The sequence below is a fragment of the Syngnathus floridae genome, chromosome 6 (assembly GCF_059516105.1).
Source record: "Syngnathus floridae isolate MCC-2025c chromosome 6, RoL_Sflo_1.0, whole genome shotgun sequence".
NCBI classification, from domain to species: Eukaryota; Metazoa; Chordata; class Actinopteri; order Syngnathiformes; family Syngnathidae; genus Syngnathus; species Syngnathus floridae.
In genome coordinates this window covers 9,741,235-9,756,200 of record NC_142418.1, presented here as the reverse complement: position 1 = coordinate 9,756,200, position 14,966 = coordinate 9,741,235, and the positions used below count along the sequence as shown (strand labels likewise).

At 41.5% G+C, this 14,966-nt stretch overlaps 2 protein-coding genes across 4 annotated transcripts in view; one reads left to right on the top strand and one right to left on the bottom strand.

Moving 5' to 3' along the window:
- srgap1a (SLIT-ROBO Rho GTPase activating protein 1a) overlaps nt 1-11,838 on the top strand; it is a 41,925-nt gene extending 30,087 nt beyond the window's left edge. For both annotated transcript variants that reach the window (XM_088378052.1, XM_088378053.1), the window contains 9 exons: nt 394-471; nt 581-715; nt 1,730-1,835; nt 1,988-2,212; nt 3,134-3,213; nt 6,893-7,073; nt 7,767-7,907; nt 9,404-9,794; nt 10,297-11,838. In XM_088378052.1, coding sequence (XP_088234178.1) covers nt 394-471; nt 581-715; nt 1,730-1,835; nt 1,988-2,212; nt 3,134-3,213; nt 6,893-7,073; nt 7,767-7,907; nt 9,404-9,794; nt 10,297-10,704 — 1,745 coding nt within the window. In that variant the 3' untranslated portion in view covers nt 10,705-11,838. The remainder of the gene's footprint in view (nt 1-393; nt 472-580; nt 716-1,729; nt 1,836-1,987; nt 2,213-3,133; nt 3,214-6,892; nt 7,074-7,766; nt 7,908-9,403; nt 9,795-10,296) is intronic.
- A 1-nt stretch (nt 11,839) lies between these two features.
- On the bottom strand, nt 11,840-14,805 carry cfap263 (cilia and flagella associated protein 263). Of its 2 annotated transcripts, none has more exons than XM_088378061.1 (9): nt 14,674-14,805; nt 14,200-14,320; nt 13,884-14,045; nt 13,673-13,810; nt 13,267-13,380; nt 13,108-13,200; nt 12,918-13,025; nt 12,592-12,747; nt 11,840-12,516 (listed from the first exon to the last, which is right to left on the bottom strand). In XM_088378061.1, exons 1-9 carry the CDS (start codon nt 14,733-14,735, stop codon nt 12,385-12,387), a joined length of 1,086 nt encoding a protein of 361 aa, XP_088234187.1. In that variant the 5' UTR covers nt 14,736-14,805; the 3' UTR covers nt 11,840-12,384. The 2 variants fall into 2 exon arrangements, with proteins under 2 accessions (XP_088234187.1, XP_088234188.1); XM_088378062.1 differs by having other exon boundaries at nt 13,267-13,377.
- Nucleotides 14,806-14,966: the final 161 nt, after the last annotated feature.

Below are 14,966 nucleotides of genomic sequence, written 5' to 3'. Positions count from 1 at the left end.
ATTCCTTGGGAAATGCACAGCTTGGTTCAAAGCTTTTTTTGTACTTGAAATGACCCTCTTAAAGAATATTACCTCAAAGCTTTAAATATGATATCCTATAGTTTTCTGCGTTGCCTGCTGCATTTTTAAGCCGCTAATTGAGGGCTTAAAAAGTGCTAATTATAGTTCATTTTGATCCTTGACCTTTTACCCGCTGATAAATCTTAATACTAATTTAGAGACACTTAAGTATTCCCTAACTCGAATGATTCTTAGCTAGGGATGTGGAGGGATATAAAGAACATAATGTGGCCTTGTAGAACAAAGCACCGTCTTTTTCTGTTCTCAGCTAATGAAGATATGTTCGACTTCCGTACTTATTTCCTGACTATTTCTTTTTGTCTCTCTGAGCAGGTCTCCAGCATCAGGGAATATTTCGGGTATCTGGTTCCCAGCTGGAAGTCAATGACATTAAAAATTCATTTGAACGAGGTATTTATTCATCAAAACAGTTTGGAAGAATTCTGATTTCCATATGATACAAGTAATTTACACTCAACTGTGCATTCCAACTGACTCCATTATTGTGCCCATGTTAAAGGAAATGATCCTCTGATAGACGACGAGAGTAATCATGACATCAACTCGGTGGCAGGGGTGCTTAAACTCTACTTCCGTGGCCTGGAGAACCCTCTTTTCCCCAAAGACAGATTCAGTGAACTGCTGTCCTGCATCCGTAAGTATAGCGGTGTATTTCTTTAATCACCAATGTGTGCTGCTTTGTGTAATGTTGTGTAGGTCGAATGTGCTCCCAAGTGTACTTTAGTGCACTTGTGGAAGATGAGTGATGGAGATTCCTATTTACGTTCCCCAGCTCAACTTGACAATGATAGCAGTGTGGGCTGTGTGCCCAGCAGGGTTCCACATTTGGAAAAACAAAAGTTTATTCAATGTGGAGTTACTGAGATTAGCCTCAGGCTAACGTTTCAATTCAAGTGCTCTCAGATGATTGTTTTTTAGGAGCACTGTAGCTGCTTCTGGAATTCATTGTGCAATGTGCACCATAGAGATTTTGCTTTAGTCTTTTGCACAGGCCTTAGGTCACAATCTAGAATTTGGAGGGGTTCTGGGCTTTATCTGGTCCCTCACCACCTCATGTAACTCCTAGGATAACTTGGACACACAAACCCCTCCATCACAATAAGGTGATGACTCAAGGCGAGGACTGGTCCTTCTATTCAATCTTAAGATTTCTGTTTTCTGAGTCAATTTCTGAACATAGGCTTAGGTTGTGCCATCATTATGGTCATGTGATCATGACCTACCGTACCGTTTGTCAACATTCTGTGACAGCAGCCTGAAAAAAAAACTCCATTATTAACAACTATCGACCATGCACTCGCAAGAGACCTTGCCATTTGAAGATACCCGCTTTAGGTGCAAATGTGTAGTGTATTATTCTCACTAGTAGATATTTGCTTGACCATAGAGTCACCCAGGACCTTAGTTGTTCATAAAATCTGTCATGCATCACAATTACCCTAGGTGCCCAGATGGCACAGAATAACTGGAGGGTGTCAACGCTATTTTTAGCAGCCAGCAGAACCACAACTCAGCCAAATCTAACAAGCAACCTCAAGTGCCACCAAGGACAGTCACATATCTATAAGCTCCTTATGGATTTTACGAGAAGGATGCTCCATAAGAACTTTTTTTTACTTTTTCTACTTTGTCATTGTTGCTGCTGTAGGAATAGATAATCTGTACGACAGAGCACTGTTCATCCGGAAGATCCTCTTGACCATTCCAAGATCAGTCCTTGTTGTGATGCGCTACCTCTTTGCGTTCCTCAACCAGTAAGTTTATTTTTTTGGGGGGGATCTGAAAAGCTTTTCATACTTGCATTCAAAAATATATTTTTTAAATTTCTCTCCACAACTGCTATTTGCAGTCTGCCTGAAATGTCACGCGTTTCAATTTGTCTACTTCCCCCCCCCGCCCCCCACAGCTTATCTCAGTATAGTGACGAGAACATGATGGATCCGTACAACTTGGCCATTTGCTTTGGCCCTACACTCATGCCCACACCAGAGAGCCAGGACCAGGTCTCCTGCCAGGCCCACGTCAACGAGATCATCAAGACCATCATCATTCACAATGAGACAATCTTTCCAGATGCCAAAGAACTGGATGGGCCAATCTATGAAAAGTGCATGGCAGGAGGAGATTATTGGTAAACTATTATGACTAGAAATATAGAGTTTCCACCAAAATCTCTTTTCCTAGCTGTGCTGCTACTGTGTTACTGGTGTCTAAATCAGGTTGAACCTTACCAAGCAAAAAAGACGAATCGCAATGAGGTCACGCATTTTCTAAATGAACTTATTGGCAATTTTTTTTTTCTGATTCATTATTGTTATTATTATTTTGCTATGTGTCAAACATTGGCATCCAGCTAAACCGTCATATGCCAACCACTTTTCTATTTTATGAGAGCCACCCTGCAACTGTGGATGGAGTATATTTATTGTTATATTTCTTATATTTATATTTAATAAGTTATTTTACTTAATGAAACCTTCCCTGGTGATAATGGTAGATTGAAACAATCATCGTTGTACTAAAGAAGAGGTCATCTGTGATTAGGTGAACCAAATTAACATATTTGAAGGCCGTTCTATGGAAACAAACAGAAATAAGACTCACTCAAACTAGAGTTTTTCTTTGTCACCCTCTGATTTTCTTTTTTTGGTTGAGTCACCACAAGTTGACACGGTTTTATCCCTGGCTAGAGCTAATCATCCATCTCAGCATGACCCCACCTGAATCCCTTGGGAGATTTGCACTCTTGGCTGCCTCCCTTGTGAAATAAGAGGTGGTTAGTGACATGTTACCATGGGAGGAGACGGTCAGGAGGGTAATCTGTTCGACAGAGATGTGTTCAGCTCTCCCATGATGTCAGAGGAAGACCATTTGGGAAAAGGAGGGCAAACTACAAATGGAAGACTGAATCCACATAGAATACCTACAGTATAATAACCACTGTTTTCTCTTCATGAGTACAAGCCTCCTTTATTTCCAGCTGACCAAAGAAGCAATAGACCCCTTTGTATGATAAATCCATGACTGCCCGTTTGTTCGTGTTCCCCCGCAGTGAGAGTCCCTACAGTGAGCATGGGGTCCTAGAGGAGGTTGACAATGAGGGAGGCACAGAAGCACACACCAGTGAGGATGGTGAGTAAAGACATAGTTGCTGCATTTTATATCACAGTCTTAGTCATTCCATGAAGCAAAGCAACATATTTACACTAACTGTCTTGTCAAACTTTACAGTCATGCCACACATGCTTTCCTCAGTGGTTTTGTGAGTGCTAAACCCAGCTCACTGCGGCTAATCCCGCCTTTCAGCCTGTTAATTGCAATAACCTTGAAGGGCCAGGGGTACTGGGCTTAAAAGGATGGACGACTATTAGTATTCTAATGTTTAAGCTTTTTCCTAGGCGCTGCCTCAACATCCCCCCCTTTTTTTTATAAAGCCAAAACCAACTAACTGAGCCTCTTCACAAACACAAGTATTTGTTTGAAGCTTTAGGATCACAGTTTGTAAATTTGTTTTTTCCATGTGTCATAATTTAGAAAGAGTGAACATAAGACATCTGATAGGAGTGTTAGATTTTGTTGCTACAGCATTAGTTAAGGTGCGAAAAACAGATCTTGGTGTTGTCATTCAGGATATAGTAGAGAGAAAAAATGTTGAAAAGTGATGTATGCGACAATTCTCTGGTATGGGACTGGACAGAGAGTCCCCTAACCCCAATTGTTCTTTTGCATGGCTTAGTCAGTGGTTTTCAGATGTGAAGCATCACCAAGAGGGCACACAGCTGCTTGAGAAAAATAAAATACAAACATAGTAATGTCATTGAGCGCCAATTTTAAAAGACGGTGTGTAATATTTCCGTTTTCCCGACAACGACGCAAATAACTTGAAGTGAGTTTGCAAAAATATTGAATATTTTAGATCGATATTTTAGGCACAGTGGACCCCAGCTATTTGCTGAGGATAGGAGCCAGGCCCGCCTGTGAATTGCCAAAACCAGCAAATAATTATTCAAACCTCAAAATATAAGCGGGAATATACAACCAATAAGTGTTTTCTATGGAAAAAAGGTGCCCTCCCCCAAAAGAAAATTATATTTAGAGAAAACATTGTTGGAGAATAATATTTAGAGAAAAATACCTGTGAGAGATGAATTGTGGTTGCCCTAACCATTAGTATGCGAGGGAGGGTCCACTGTATATATTTCATTTCAGGGTCCAAATAACTGTTCTCAGTTCTTTATTATCTTCCACTAGACTAAATGATGGTGGTCAGTGTAATTTCCATCATTTCTATTTGAGAATTTGCTCAAATGCACAATGAGACATAAACATCAGCAATAGACTTTTTAATTAAGGGCGTGTAATAAATAGCTGCTCTGGAGAAATCATCTCTCTGGGAGAGTATGATTTTAACCTTTTATCACGTCATACTGGAATAAAATGCACAGAAGGACCATAAAGAATGATGTAACATGGGGCTCACTGACTCACATGCCGTGACATTAATAGTGTTACATCTTCCACACCATCGATAAATTGATACTGTAGTAGCTGGGGATTTTGCTACAAGGTCGAAGTTGAACAAATTGGCACATTGATTATATATCACGTTGTAGGAGGACACCATGATGTCCTCGTTGTCAAATGCACCCACAGGCATATGTTTTATTGGAATGGACATGTTGAAGGGCAATATTCTATTTTGCAGTGAGGCGCAGTAAGTTTAGACTTTTAGAATGTCTTCAACAGACAAGTCGTGGACACAGTGCATTGTTAATTTTTTTAGTAACACATTGCAAAATATACATGTTGTTTGTATGCCAAGATAACTCTTCTGATTAGGCAGTTTTTGTGCAAGAAAATGTAGCCTGCTTATTAACTTATTGAGTTTCATGTTCTTTTGCGAGGAAATTTTGGTTAGACAAGATTAATTTCGTTAACCCTTTTACTATTTTGCTTCAAAATAATTATTTATTTTATTTATATTCTGTGGACTGTGGCTTTACTTATTCCCGTGCTAGTATGTTAGCAATATTAAAATTGTTCTAAATCATTCATAGAGTTGAGCCTGGAGAAGCACAGTTCATTTTGCATTATTTGTTATGAGGAAACAGTATCAGAATGAGAACAACTTTGAATCCAGTGTCATAGACCAGAATGTTTGACTTTAGAGATTCCATTGCAACTGAATTTCAAAAAGGGAAACGTGTTTAAGTGAGAAGCAGAAGGAAGAAAAATCCTATGTGCTGATGAGGGTCAGCTTTATTAACAGCGTGCCCATTGCAGCTCAGCCCAATTAATTCAGACAGTAAAATCCTGCTTGTCACAATTCATTGAAGTCACGTCACGTTTATTGCATCTTTCTCGACAACTCATTGAGGCTGCTACTCTGGGCTCGGGGGTTAGATGCGGGAATACAATCACTGAGATTGAAAAGTACACATTGAGAAATGAAGTAACCTCCATACTGCGCAGATAATCACTTGCCTGCTCACTGTAAAAATGCCCAAAAGTTATTTTTCTCTCCTCCTAGCAGTTTACATAGAGGATGCGTGGTTTGGTAGGGCTGCATCTGTCCAGGGACCACACGTCTGACTTGAAGTGAGTGGGAGGAGGGCAGGGAGGAACAAAGATTCTATTTTTAGATCGGGTTGCCGTAGTGCACACTAGCTTGGAGACTTAGACACGAACCGGCACTTACTGGCAGAGACTTTCAGGACCAAGTGAGCAAGTGACAAAGTCAGTATTTGCAATGTTCTGTTCAATTTGTGTAACTGGTTCCCAGGTGCAGTTGTATGTTGTTATCCTGGAATAGTTTTATGAAGCAATCCAGCAGCAAAAAACATATTTGATATTAGAAAGCGATTTGAAGTAGCAAAAAACCCCAAAAAAGTCATCAAAAATCTTTCTGTAATATTTAAATATTGAATTATTGTAAGGCAAAAGAGATGGAAGAAAGTGTTTGGTTTATGTGGGAATTTTTTTATATAATATTGATTATTTTGCCTGTCCTGATGTCAATGTTGAATACATTTTCGTGCAAGTTTAGCCCATCAAAATAAGTTAAATTTTTCTTGGCAAACAGGGCATCGCCGTGGCAACAACAAAAATTACTGTTTTGAACATCATAAAAGCCTAAACACTCTTTTTAGCAAAAGTGAGGTAGGTCTGACAGGGCCGATGGGTTTGCAAATGCCTTCAAAATTAAGATTCACTGTGCGTGACAATAATAAAGAAAAAGAAAAATATGAAATTTCACATATAAGCAATAGAGACCTCACAACAGTTGCTGCTCAAAAAAGTCTTCTGGACTTCACTTTATTGAGTTTCCACGCATTTCAGTGCATTAAAGAAGAAGAGCACAGTCATTTAAATGAATTATCTGAGGTGCAGTAAACTACCTCAGAAATTTATTGCCCATTTTTATTTCCCCTGTCAGTCATCCAGAGGTCCACCTGTACAGTTATCAGCTCAATCTAATGATCCACATACTTACTGACTCCCTTCTGAGTAATTTAGATTTCTTCTCACCAGGTTCTATAAATACAGTGTGTTCGTTCCTCAGGCCCTGTGCTGTGTTGTCAAGCTAAAATAGCAAACTGACTCACACAGTCAGCACACTAACTCCATGTGCACCAGCTGTCACACGCGAGCATCCACGTGTACAAACATCTGCATCAGATATGTTTTAACTGCATCCTTAATGTAATGTGAGCTGAAATATTGAGGCTTTTTTTTGGGGAGGGGCATGTAGTCTTCCAGAAGTCACACTTGGCATAGTGTACCTGACCTGTTTAATCTTCTCTGTTGACAGAGGGCGAGCCTATCGAAGCCATTGCCAAGTTTGATTATGTTGGGCGCTCTTCAAGAGAATTGTCCTTCAAGAAGGGTGCCTCACTGCTGCTCTACCAGCGGGCGTCAGAAGACTGGTGGGAGGGGCGACACAACGGCATAGACGGCCTGGTGCCACACCAATATATCGTGGTCCAGGACATGTGAGTGACCTCAAATAAATGGACATGTAAACTGGTATGGTTTACATGGCAGTGGATATAAAATGTGATTTTTAAACCTACTTGTTGAACCATGCACTCTGTCTCTCACTTGGTGCCCCAACAAGCGTACCATGTGCCATGATGACTGCCATTGCCTGATGAATTGAATTAGAATAGCAGCATATTCACCCCAAAGCCTTAGTAGCTGGCCTACTGTACAAAGTTCCACCTTTGCTCACGTCCAGTCACGGTGTCTCTATCAATAAATCACCTGAAGGCGGACTTGCTGATGTCTTCTTGCCTAATGAAAGAGCAGCAGGATTTACCGCTGGTCGTGCCAGGATGCGTCACATCCTGTGCTATTTTCAAACTGAAAAGGCTGAGGAGTGCAAGTGCAGACCTGGTTGTGGTCTTTCCATGTCCCATAAAGTAGCCCGTAATAAAACATGCATCGTAGAGAACACTTTATGCCAGGTTATGTTCTGTAATGGTTCTGCTCTCGGGGTGTTCTGGGAAAAGCCTCCAGATGTACTTTAGAAACATAGTTTTCTGAAACCCATTCAGCCTTCCTTGTGTGGGCAGTGCCTATCAGGCATACTGAAAGGCACAGAAATTTGACTCGTGAATATCAGCCTTTGAGAGGCCAAAGCACATGCTGACTCTGTTCTGTTTCTCAATGTGTCTCTGTCTTAGAGATGACAACTTCTCGGACACGCTGAGCCAGAAGGCTGACAGTGAGGCCAGCAGCGGCCATGCCTGCGAGGATAAATGCTCAGGAAAAGACATCAGTTCACCCACTGACACTCAGAGGATCTCAGAGGCCTTCATCACCAGGTTGGTGTATGAATGTGTGCCAGGAATATTGAAGGCTGTCTCTTCAAGAGCAACGTTGAAACTATGGGTGTGACTTGCACACGTCAATATGATGAATTATTTACAAAAAAATTAAATCAGTCAAAACATTACGACGTAATCAATGTTCGCGTTTTCAAAATCCATGCATTCTTTTTGATGGAAACGTAGCCGCTACGTAGCCATGTTGAATCGGTGGGCTGCTCTGACGTGCTGGTGTGTATCATCTTCTATTCAGATCTGTGGATAGTAGCATTTAAATGAATGCATGTCGCAGGAAGCACAGAAACCAGCCTGGGGCTTAGCCGGAAATATTGTCAATAAAAAAAAGAAATACGAGGCAGATTGTTGAGAATCACAACACAGACCAAACCCGAATGTCCGGTACAGTCCCCTGCCTAATTTAAAACTATTTGCGGCGATCAAAGGCGTTCACTTGCTCTGATTGGAAGCTAGTTAATGGTGATAAAGTTAATCTTGTTTTTTAATATCACAAAAACCTCTCATTATAACAAGGCATTTTTTAGACTTTGTATATGTGCTCTGCACATCTATACAGTATAGATAACCAAAGGAAAATAAATATCCATTATTTTCTAATGGTGCTGTACTCAGCTGATTGCACTGACAATCAAACCAAGTGATTTTGACAGCAGGTTGTTGACCATTTGAGTGTATTTTGTCTCTGCTGCTCCACTTCTTCATTGCTGCATTTAGTGACCTTGAAACGTGTCACAGTCTCTCTCTCTCTCTCTCTCTCTCTCTCTCTCTCTCTCTCTCTCTCTCTCTCTCTCTCTCTCTCTCTCTCTCTCTCTCTCTCTCCTTCTCTGATCTCTCTGTGCCTGACAAGCACACACACACCTTAGGACTCACATATATCTGTAATACCTGTTCCTCTCTTCCTCACAACAGCAACCGATTATCTCCCAGGTGATCTGCACCTACTGGTTGTTCACCTTGCTCACTCGCTGCTCCGCACATCCACACATGTTGAATTATTGTGGTTGAATCATTTTTGCAAGCACACTCACTTGTCCCTGTTTAGTCCTAGCTTTATCGTGTCTTCTTTTTACCTTTGGGCATCAGTACTTTTCACAGGACTGTGGCAACGACACGGAGTCATTTAATTCAGTCATATTAGATGAGTATCATAGTAAATGTTGCCAGAGCTGATAGTGTAACGACATATTAAGACAACCATTGAGTGGCAATTCAATGCCTCTCAATACATGTGGCTTTTTTATATACAGTATATACGTGCAGACAACGCCACCTGCAGGTGATTATTAGTGTGACTGTTGTCGTTTGCTTTCCCAACACCAATTTTCCACCAATTGATTTTTTGCTCACCCCAAAGCTTGTATCGGTTTCATTGTCCTCTAAAGAATTCAAACAGTGACAGAGTTGTAATTCTCCGCTTCACAGTTCTGAGACTCAAGATTTGAATCACTATTGTTTCCTTTTTGTTTCTATCCCAGCAGGCACAGAAAACGATTGGACCCGCCGTCCCGCCGCCCCCCTGCTCGCCCTAGTGACATCCACTGCATGCTGCATACCTCTCAGCAAGGTCATCCCGTACATGGAAACACTCCCGAGACAGGCTCCCCAGTTCTTGGCCACTTCAGCCCGCGCGACATTCTCCGGAGCCGTAACCATTTACCCGCAGACAGCCCAGAGCGTCGGCGCCGAACCGGCCACGGCAGCCTGACTAACATCAGCCGGCACGAGTCCTTAAAGAAGATGGAAAGCCCACCCATTCGTCGCTCCACCTCGTCGGGCCAGTATACGGGTTTTAGTGAAGCCCACCACCATCATCACCACCACCACCACCACGGCGGCAAGCCCCTGGACCCGGAGACCATTGCACAGGTCAGCGCGGGAAGAGCGGCGTACAGGCCGCAACTCCCCCCGCCGTCAAAGTCCTGCCCCACCCTGCAAAAGCCTAGTTGTCACCTGTCTTCTGCTCCAGGGTCTGTGTGCTAACTACAAGCAAGAGACCAGCATGACAGGCAGCCAGGCAGCACGACACTTTTAGAGTATAGAGTAGTTCACATTACCTTTTATCGTGCTTTTTAGAACTTTGTGACTGTGGGAAAATATCCAATCCAATAACCAATCTTTAAACAATGTAAAGCTATTTTAACTGACTGTATTAATTATGAACGGTCCAGAAGTTGACGCCGATTCAGTATGTTGCAATTAAGATTCAGTACGTTGCAATTAATTCATTAATAGTATATGACTATTTCAAATAATACTTCAGACAAGTGATTCTGATGAGCACTCCACTGCGATACTGCTCCAAGTTTTTTAAATATTCTTCAGCTTCTTTTCCTCCGTCGCTCTTAAACTTTCTGTTTGTCTCTCACAGGACATCGAAGAAACCATGAACACTGCTCTAAATGAGCTACGGGAATTGGAGCGTCAGAGTTCGGCCAAGCACGCCCCTGACGTGGTGCTGGACACCCTGGAACAGAGACAAGCCCCGGGTGGCGGTGTGGGTCCCACGCCGGCCAGTTCCAGCGAGTCTCTGGGCCCCCCCATCCACGGTGTCATGCTGAGGTCCACCGCCAACACAGAGCCACCGTTTCGCCGCAGTGCCGGCTCGACCAACGACAGCGTGAGCACCTTCAAACCCGCCGTGGCGCCCCGCATGGGCGTTCAGCTCAAGCCACCCGCTTTGAGACCCAAACCCATGGTCCTGCCCAAGTCCGGCCCGGTATCACAGGCTCCTGTCATGTCATCTCAAGATTCTCTGGACAAATCCTGCACCATGTAATGTTTGGGATGCAAAAGAAGCAGCATCTTCCACTGGGGCATGCGACAGAAACTGTAGGCTCCCCACCACTGCTCTGTAGAATAAAATCACAGTCCTGAAGTTTGAAAACTAATGTGAAGTTTAGAATAGACAAAACACAAAAGCTTCTCTGAGTGCTGCATCATTGGAAAAAAAACACTACACAATGAACTGCGTCACATGATAGATGTCTTAAAAATCTGTATTACTCACAGAAAATGGGTGAACATTTGCAGTCAGAAGTCAAATTATGTTCACCCATAAAGACTTTTGTGGATTTTAGCTTCATCCTAAAATTTCACCTGTTAGCCAATTTATTGCTAACTTTTGTGAGTACTGTACATGAAATAGAATATGCACACAATATGATGTGGAATGCTCATTTGTAGCTTAGTTGGCATCCTAGCCAAAGACCAATTGAAGCATGGATGTGGACCTTCTATTGGATTGATGTATGTACTCTAGTTCCTCTTCATGGAGACTCACAGGAGTGCTATGTGGACCTAAAAAAAAAGACTTGCTTGTCAAGATCACCAACACTTGATGTGTGACAAGGGGTTGGAGTCTCTCGTGTCAATGTGTGCGATTGTCATGTATAGTTGTGTATTTAAATCTCAGTAGGGATTTGGGCAAATGTTGAAAATGTAGCCAACATTAGAACACTACAAACCATTCAAGAGTGAATTTGCAGGTTTACGCTGTCAGTGGATCGACAGACATTGTGTATCTATATTCATGAAAAGCTGAATACCTAGTTTTACTAACGCTCATTATTTTTGTAATCATTTTTGGTTTCCGAGTAGATCTGACTAGAGAGAAAACAATGTAGAGTAAGCAAAACATCCCTGTGGACAAGTGTGCTTTCCTCATACGGTAATAATATTGTAAAATGTACTTGTGAAAGTGCCTTTGAAGATGTTTCTGGACACGTATGCATTCAGTTGTCATGTGCTGGTGAGGACACGCGACAATATTTTAGAACTGAGCAGCTCACCCACTGCACATCGATGTACTATGTAAATATAGATAAGGCATGTATGTGACAGCATAACCGAGATGCTCGAGGGATTATGAACCTCAAAGGATTTCTTTCTAATAAATGAAATAGTTTGTCCAGTCCGAGGTCATTTTTATTGCAGCATGCAGTGTATTACAACTGTAGAGGCTGTTTTATTCAATATTTACTTTGCACTATATCGAAGCTTTGTGTTAACATCGGTAAAGCATTTTACGTTGGAGCATTTCTTACATTATGGTGAATGGATATTGATATCATTAAGCATTTTATTGCCACAATCCAAATTGACACGCAAACAGTGATTTGCCACAGAAAATAAATCTGTTTTGACATTTTTTGTCTGTAAAATGTAGCCGTTTTAGTTTTACAGTGCAGTGTGGCTATAATTAAACAAATTGTTATATATTTGTTATATCTCCAAACTGTTATATATTTATTTCAGTTGGGAGGAAAGCAAAAATCACATTAAGAATTGCCAGGGAAATACTCCTCATGAATACTGACATCATTTGATTTCATCATGTCTATTTTGCCACAAACGCAATACGATTATTTGATTGTATATCATTGTCGGAAGATATCAGATTACACGATGTTTGATGATGTACCTGAAGTTGATGAACCCGAGAGGTCCTTTTCTAAATCTAAGCTTTCCCATGTTGGGCTATGTATGGCAGCTTCAGTGGATTTGGACCTTCCCTGTCAGCAGTTCCTGCATCAGCACTACTGATAGAAGAGCCTCTGTGTTGGCTCCAGAATTTAGACTTGGAGGTCATCTGGGAAGAGAAAAAGAGATAAGTTATCAAGCAAAATAAGGAGACCTAATTGTGTTTAAGCCCGGAATGGTTTACCTCAGCAATCCCAACCTTTCTCTGCCAAATGTGAATGCTCTGCTGCAGCATTTTGTGTTTGTCCTTGACGTGCATGTACTGGGCGACATCAGGTGCCTGGTAAGTGGACATCAGGCGGCGCAGCTGCTTATTCTGGGCCTCAGCCTTCGAACGCTCCTTCAAGTAGAAATAGTGTGTGGGAGGGGGGGTGAAGAGAGAGGCTAGATGAGGAAAAGCTACATTGTAATATGATTTCAGTCCGATCTTTTCTACAGTATAAAACAAAAATTGAAGTTGGTTTTCCAACAAGCTGGGTTTATTAGACAGGAAAAAACACGTTGTCTAACCTCTTCAACACGTAATATGTCTTCCTCTATTTTGTCCAGCATCTCCTTCTTTTTTGTGAAATTGCTGCTCAGCTGTGCAGACTCTTGCATCACACGTTGAAGCTTCTCCTATCCATGAGAAGACACACAAGGCCACATTTAGCAAACAGCAGTTAAAAAGGGCTGTGCCTAACATAAACATGTGATCTACCTTGTAGGAGTTCAAGGCGCGCTGTGCTTGTGAATGTTTGTTTTGGAGTTCTTCGAGGTCGATTGTCTGCTCGCTGTCTTCCAAGAAAATGTCCTGAATGTAAAAGCCAATTGAAGAATATACGGTCGAGGATGTCCCCCATATGTTTGCCGTGCTCACCTCGAGTCCTGCTTTTCGCAGCTCTCTTTTCTCCTGCATCTGCAGATGGAGCTTCTTTTCCCGTGCCTTCAAGCCTTGGATCTTCACTTTCAACTTGTCACACTGGGTGCTCTGCTTAATAACGTCCCATACAAAAAAGGCAACAGGATGGTTAACTAACAGTAGTACAGAAAGAGAAGAGACCTCTCACTAGTTACGTCAAGATTATCCTCTTGACATATTTATGACAATACATTTTATCGTGCTAATACTGTACACAATTTTTACTAGACAGCAAGATAGATTCCAAAGTGGTGGAACATTTATAAAAAGTAAAAAAAACAAAACATAAGACTCTTCTTTGATAAATGTTGATAATAAGGGCCTGGTATTCTCTGCAGTTTAACGCCCACATGAAGTAAGGTACCTTACTACTGATGTAGTGGAGCACCTTCTCTGCCTCGTTCATTTCTGACATCTTTAATGGTTTGAGCAATTTCTGTTCCAAGTCTTTCTTCTCTTTGCAGATGTCTGCTCGCTGCAGCTCAAATTCCTTGAGGGAGGCCTGAAAGAGTCACAGAGGTGAAAATGTAAGGGGTCATTTGACATTTATGTTGACTCTACTTCCTGATACAAACTTTGTAGTTGGCCAGAATTCTCTCCGACTTCTGATTGTCTTTCTGCTGCTCTGTTATCATCTCTGCTACTTCCCTTTGCGCAACGCACAGTTTTTGTCCCAAGGTCAGCTGCAGAAGGCCGTCAGGCAAGTTGCCCGCAGACGTCCGCCTCCAACCTGGCCCCTGACAAGTCAGTCATATAAAGGTGCAAAAGTACATAATTAAAAATAAAACACCGCTAAAGCTAATACAAGAGTTGATCAAAAACTTTTACATTTATTACAACATTTACTAAAATAACAATGTTCAGTTGTGCAGAGAGTAGGTGTACACTTACCCTGTCTTCCATTTGGCCAACACCCAGATTTGCAGGCTTGGACGATTGGTCCCGTTGATCCAGCCGGGTGATAAAACGTTCAAACAGCTCATTTTCTGCTAAGAGTGCTGCGTTGGAACTTCTAGTGAACGAGTAGATTTAATTTAATAAAAAGCCTCCAAAATTTTAAGAACTTGACTCCAGGGGGCAAAAACTAGTAGACAAAATAAGTACAGTAACTAAATACCTGCACTTTGTTAATTCCTCTATCACACCATATGAGTTAAACAAATTCAACATTACATTTTAAGTACTATGAAACGTCTACTGGGCCAGTTTACTGACAATGGATTAGTTACGATCTAAGATATTTATCATGAAAACCAACATTGGTCGCCGAGGTCACTTAGCATTAGCTTTGTTTGTATTGCTAAAACCAGGAGAAAAGGGTTTGCATTTTTTCATTCAAAGTGGATTAAATCGAGCGGTATTTACTGTAGCTGATGGATACGGGCGCAGATGCTTTGTTGTCGTTCTTGTGAGCTTTTCTTCTCCATTGGGGCTCAGTGTTCCAGGTTGCTAAGGTACACTGTGGTGGTTGCTATGGCCAGTGTTACTGGAAGTACGTACGGTTTATTTGAATTTGTTTAACCTTTATTTTTCCTGGTAATGAAATTGAGGAAAACAATTCTCTTGACTGCATACAGCACATTAAAACAAAGTCAATTCCAATTTTAATTAAAGAAGTCCTTAAGTAAGTAGTTGATGTTGTTGTTTACTAATACGCA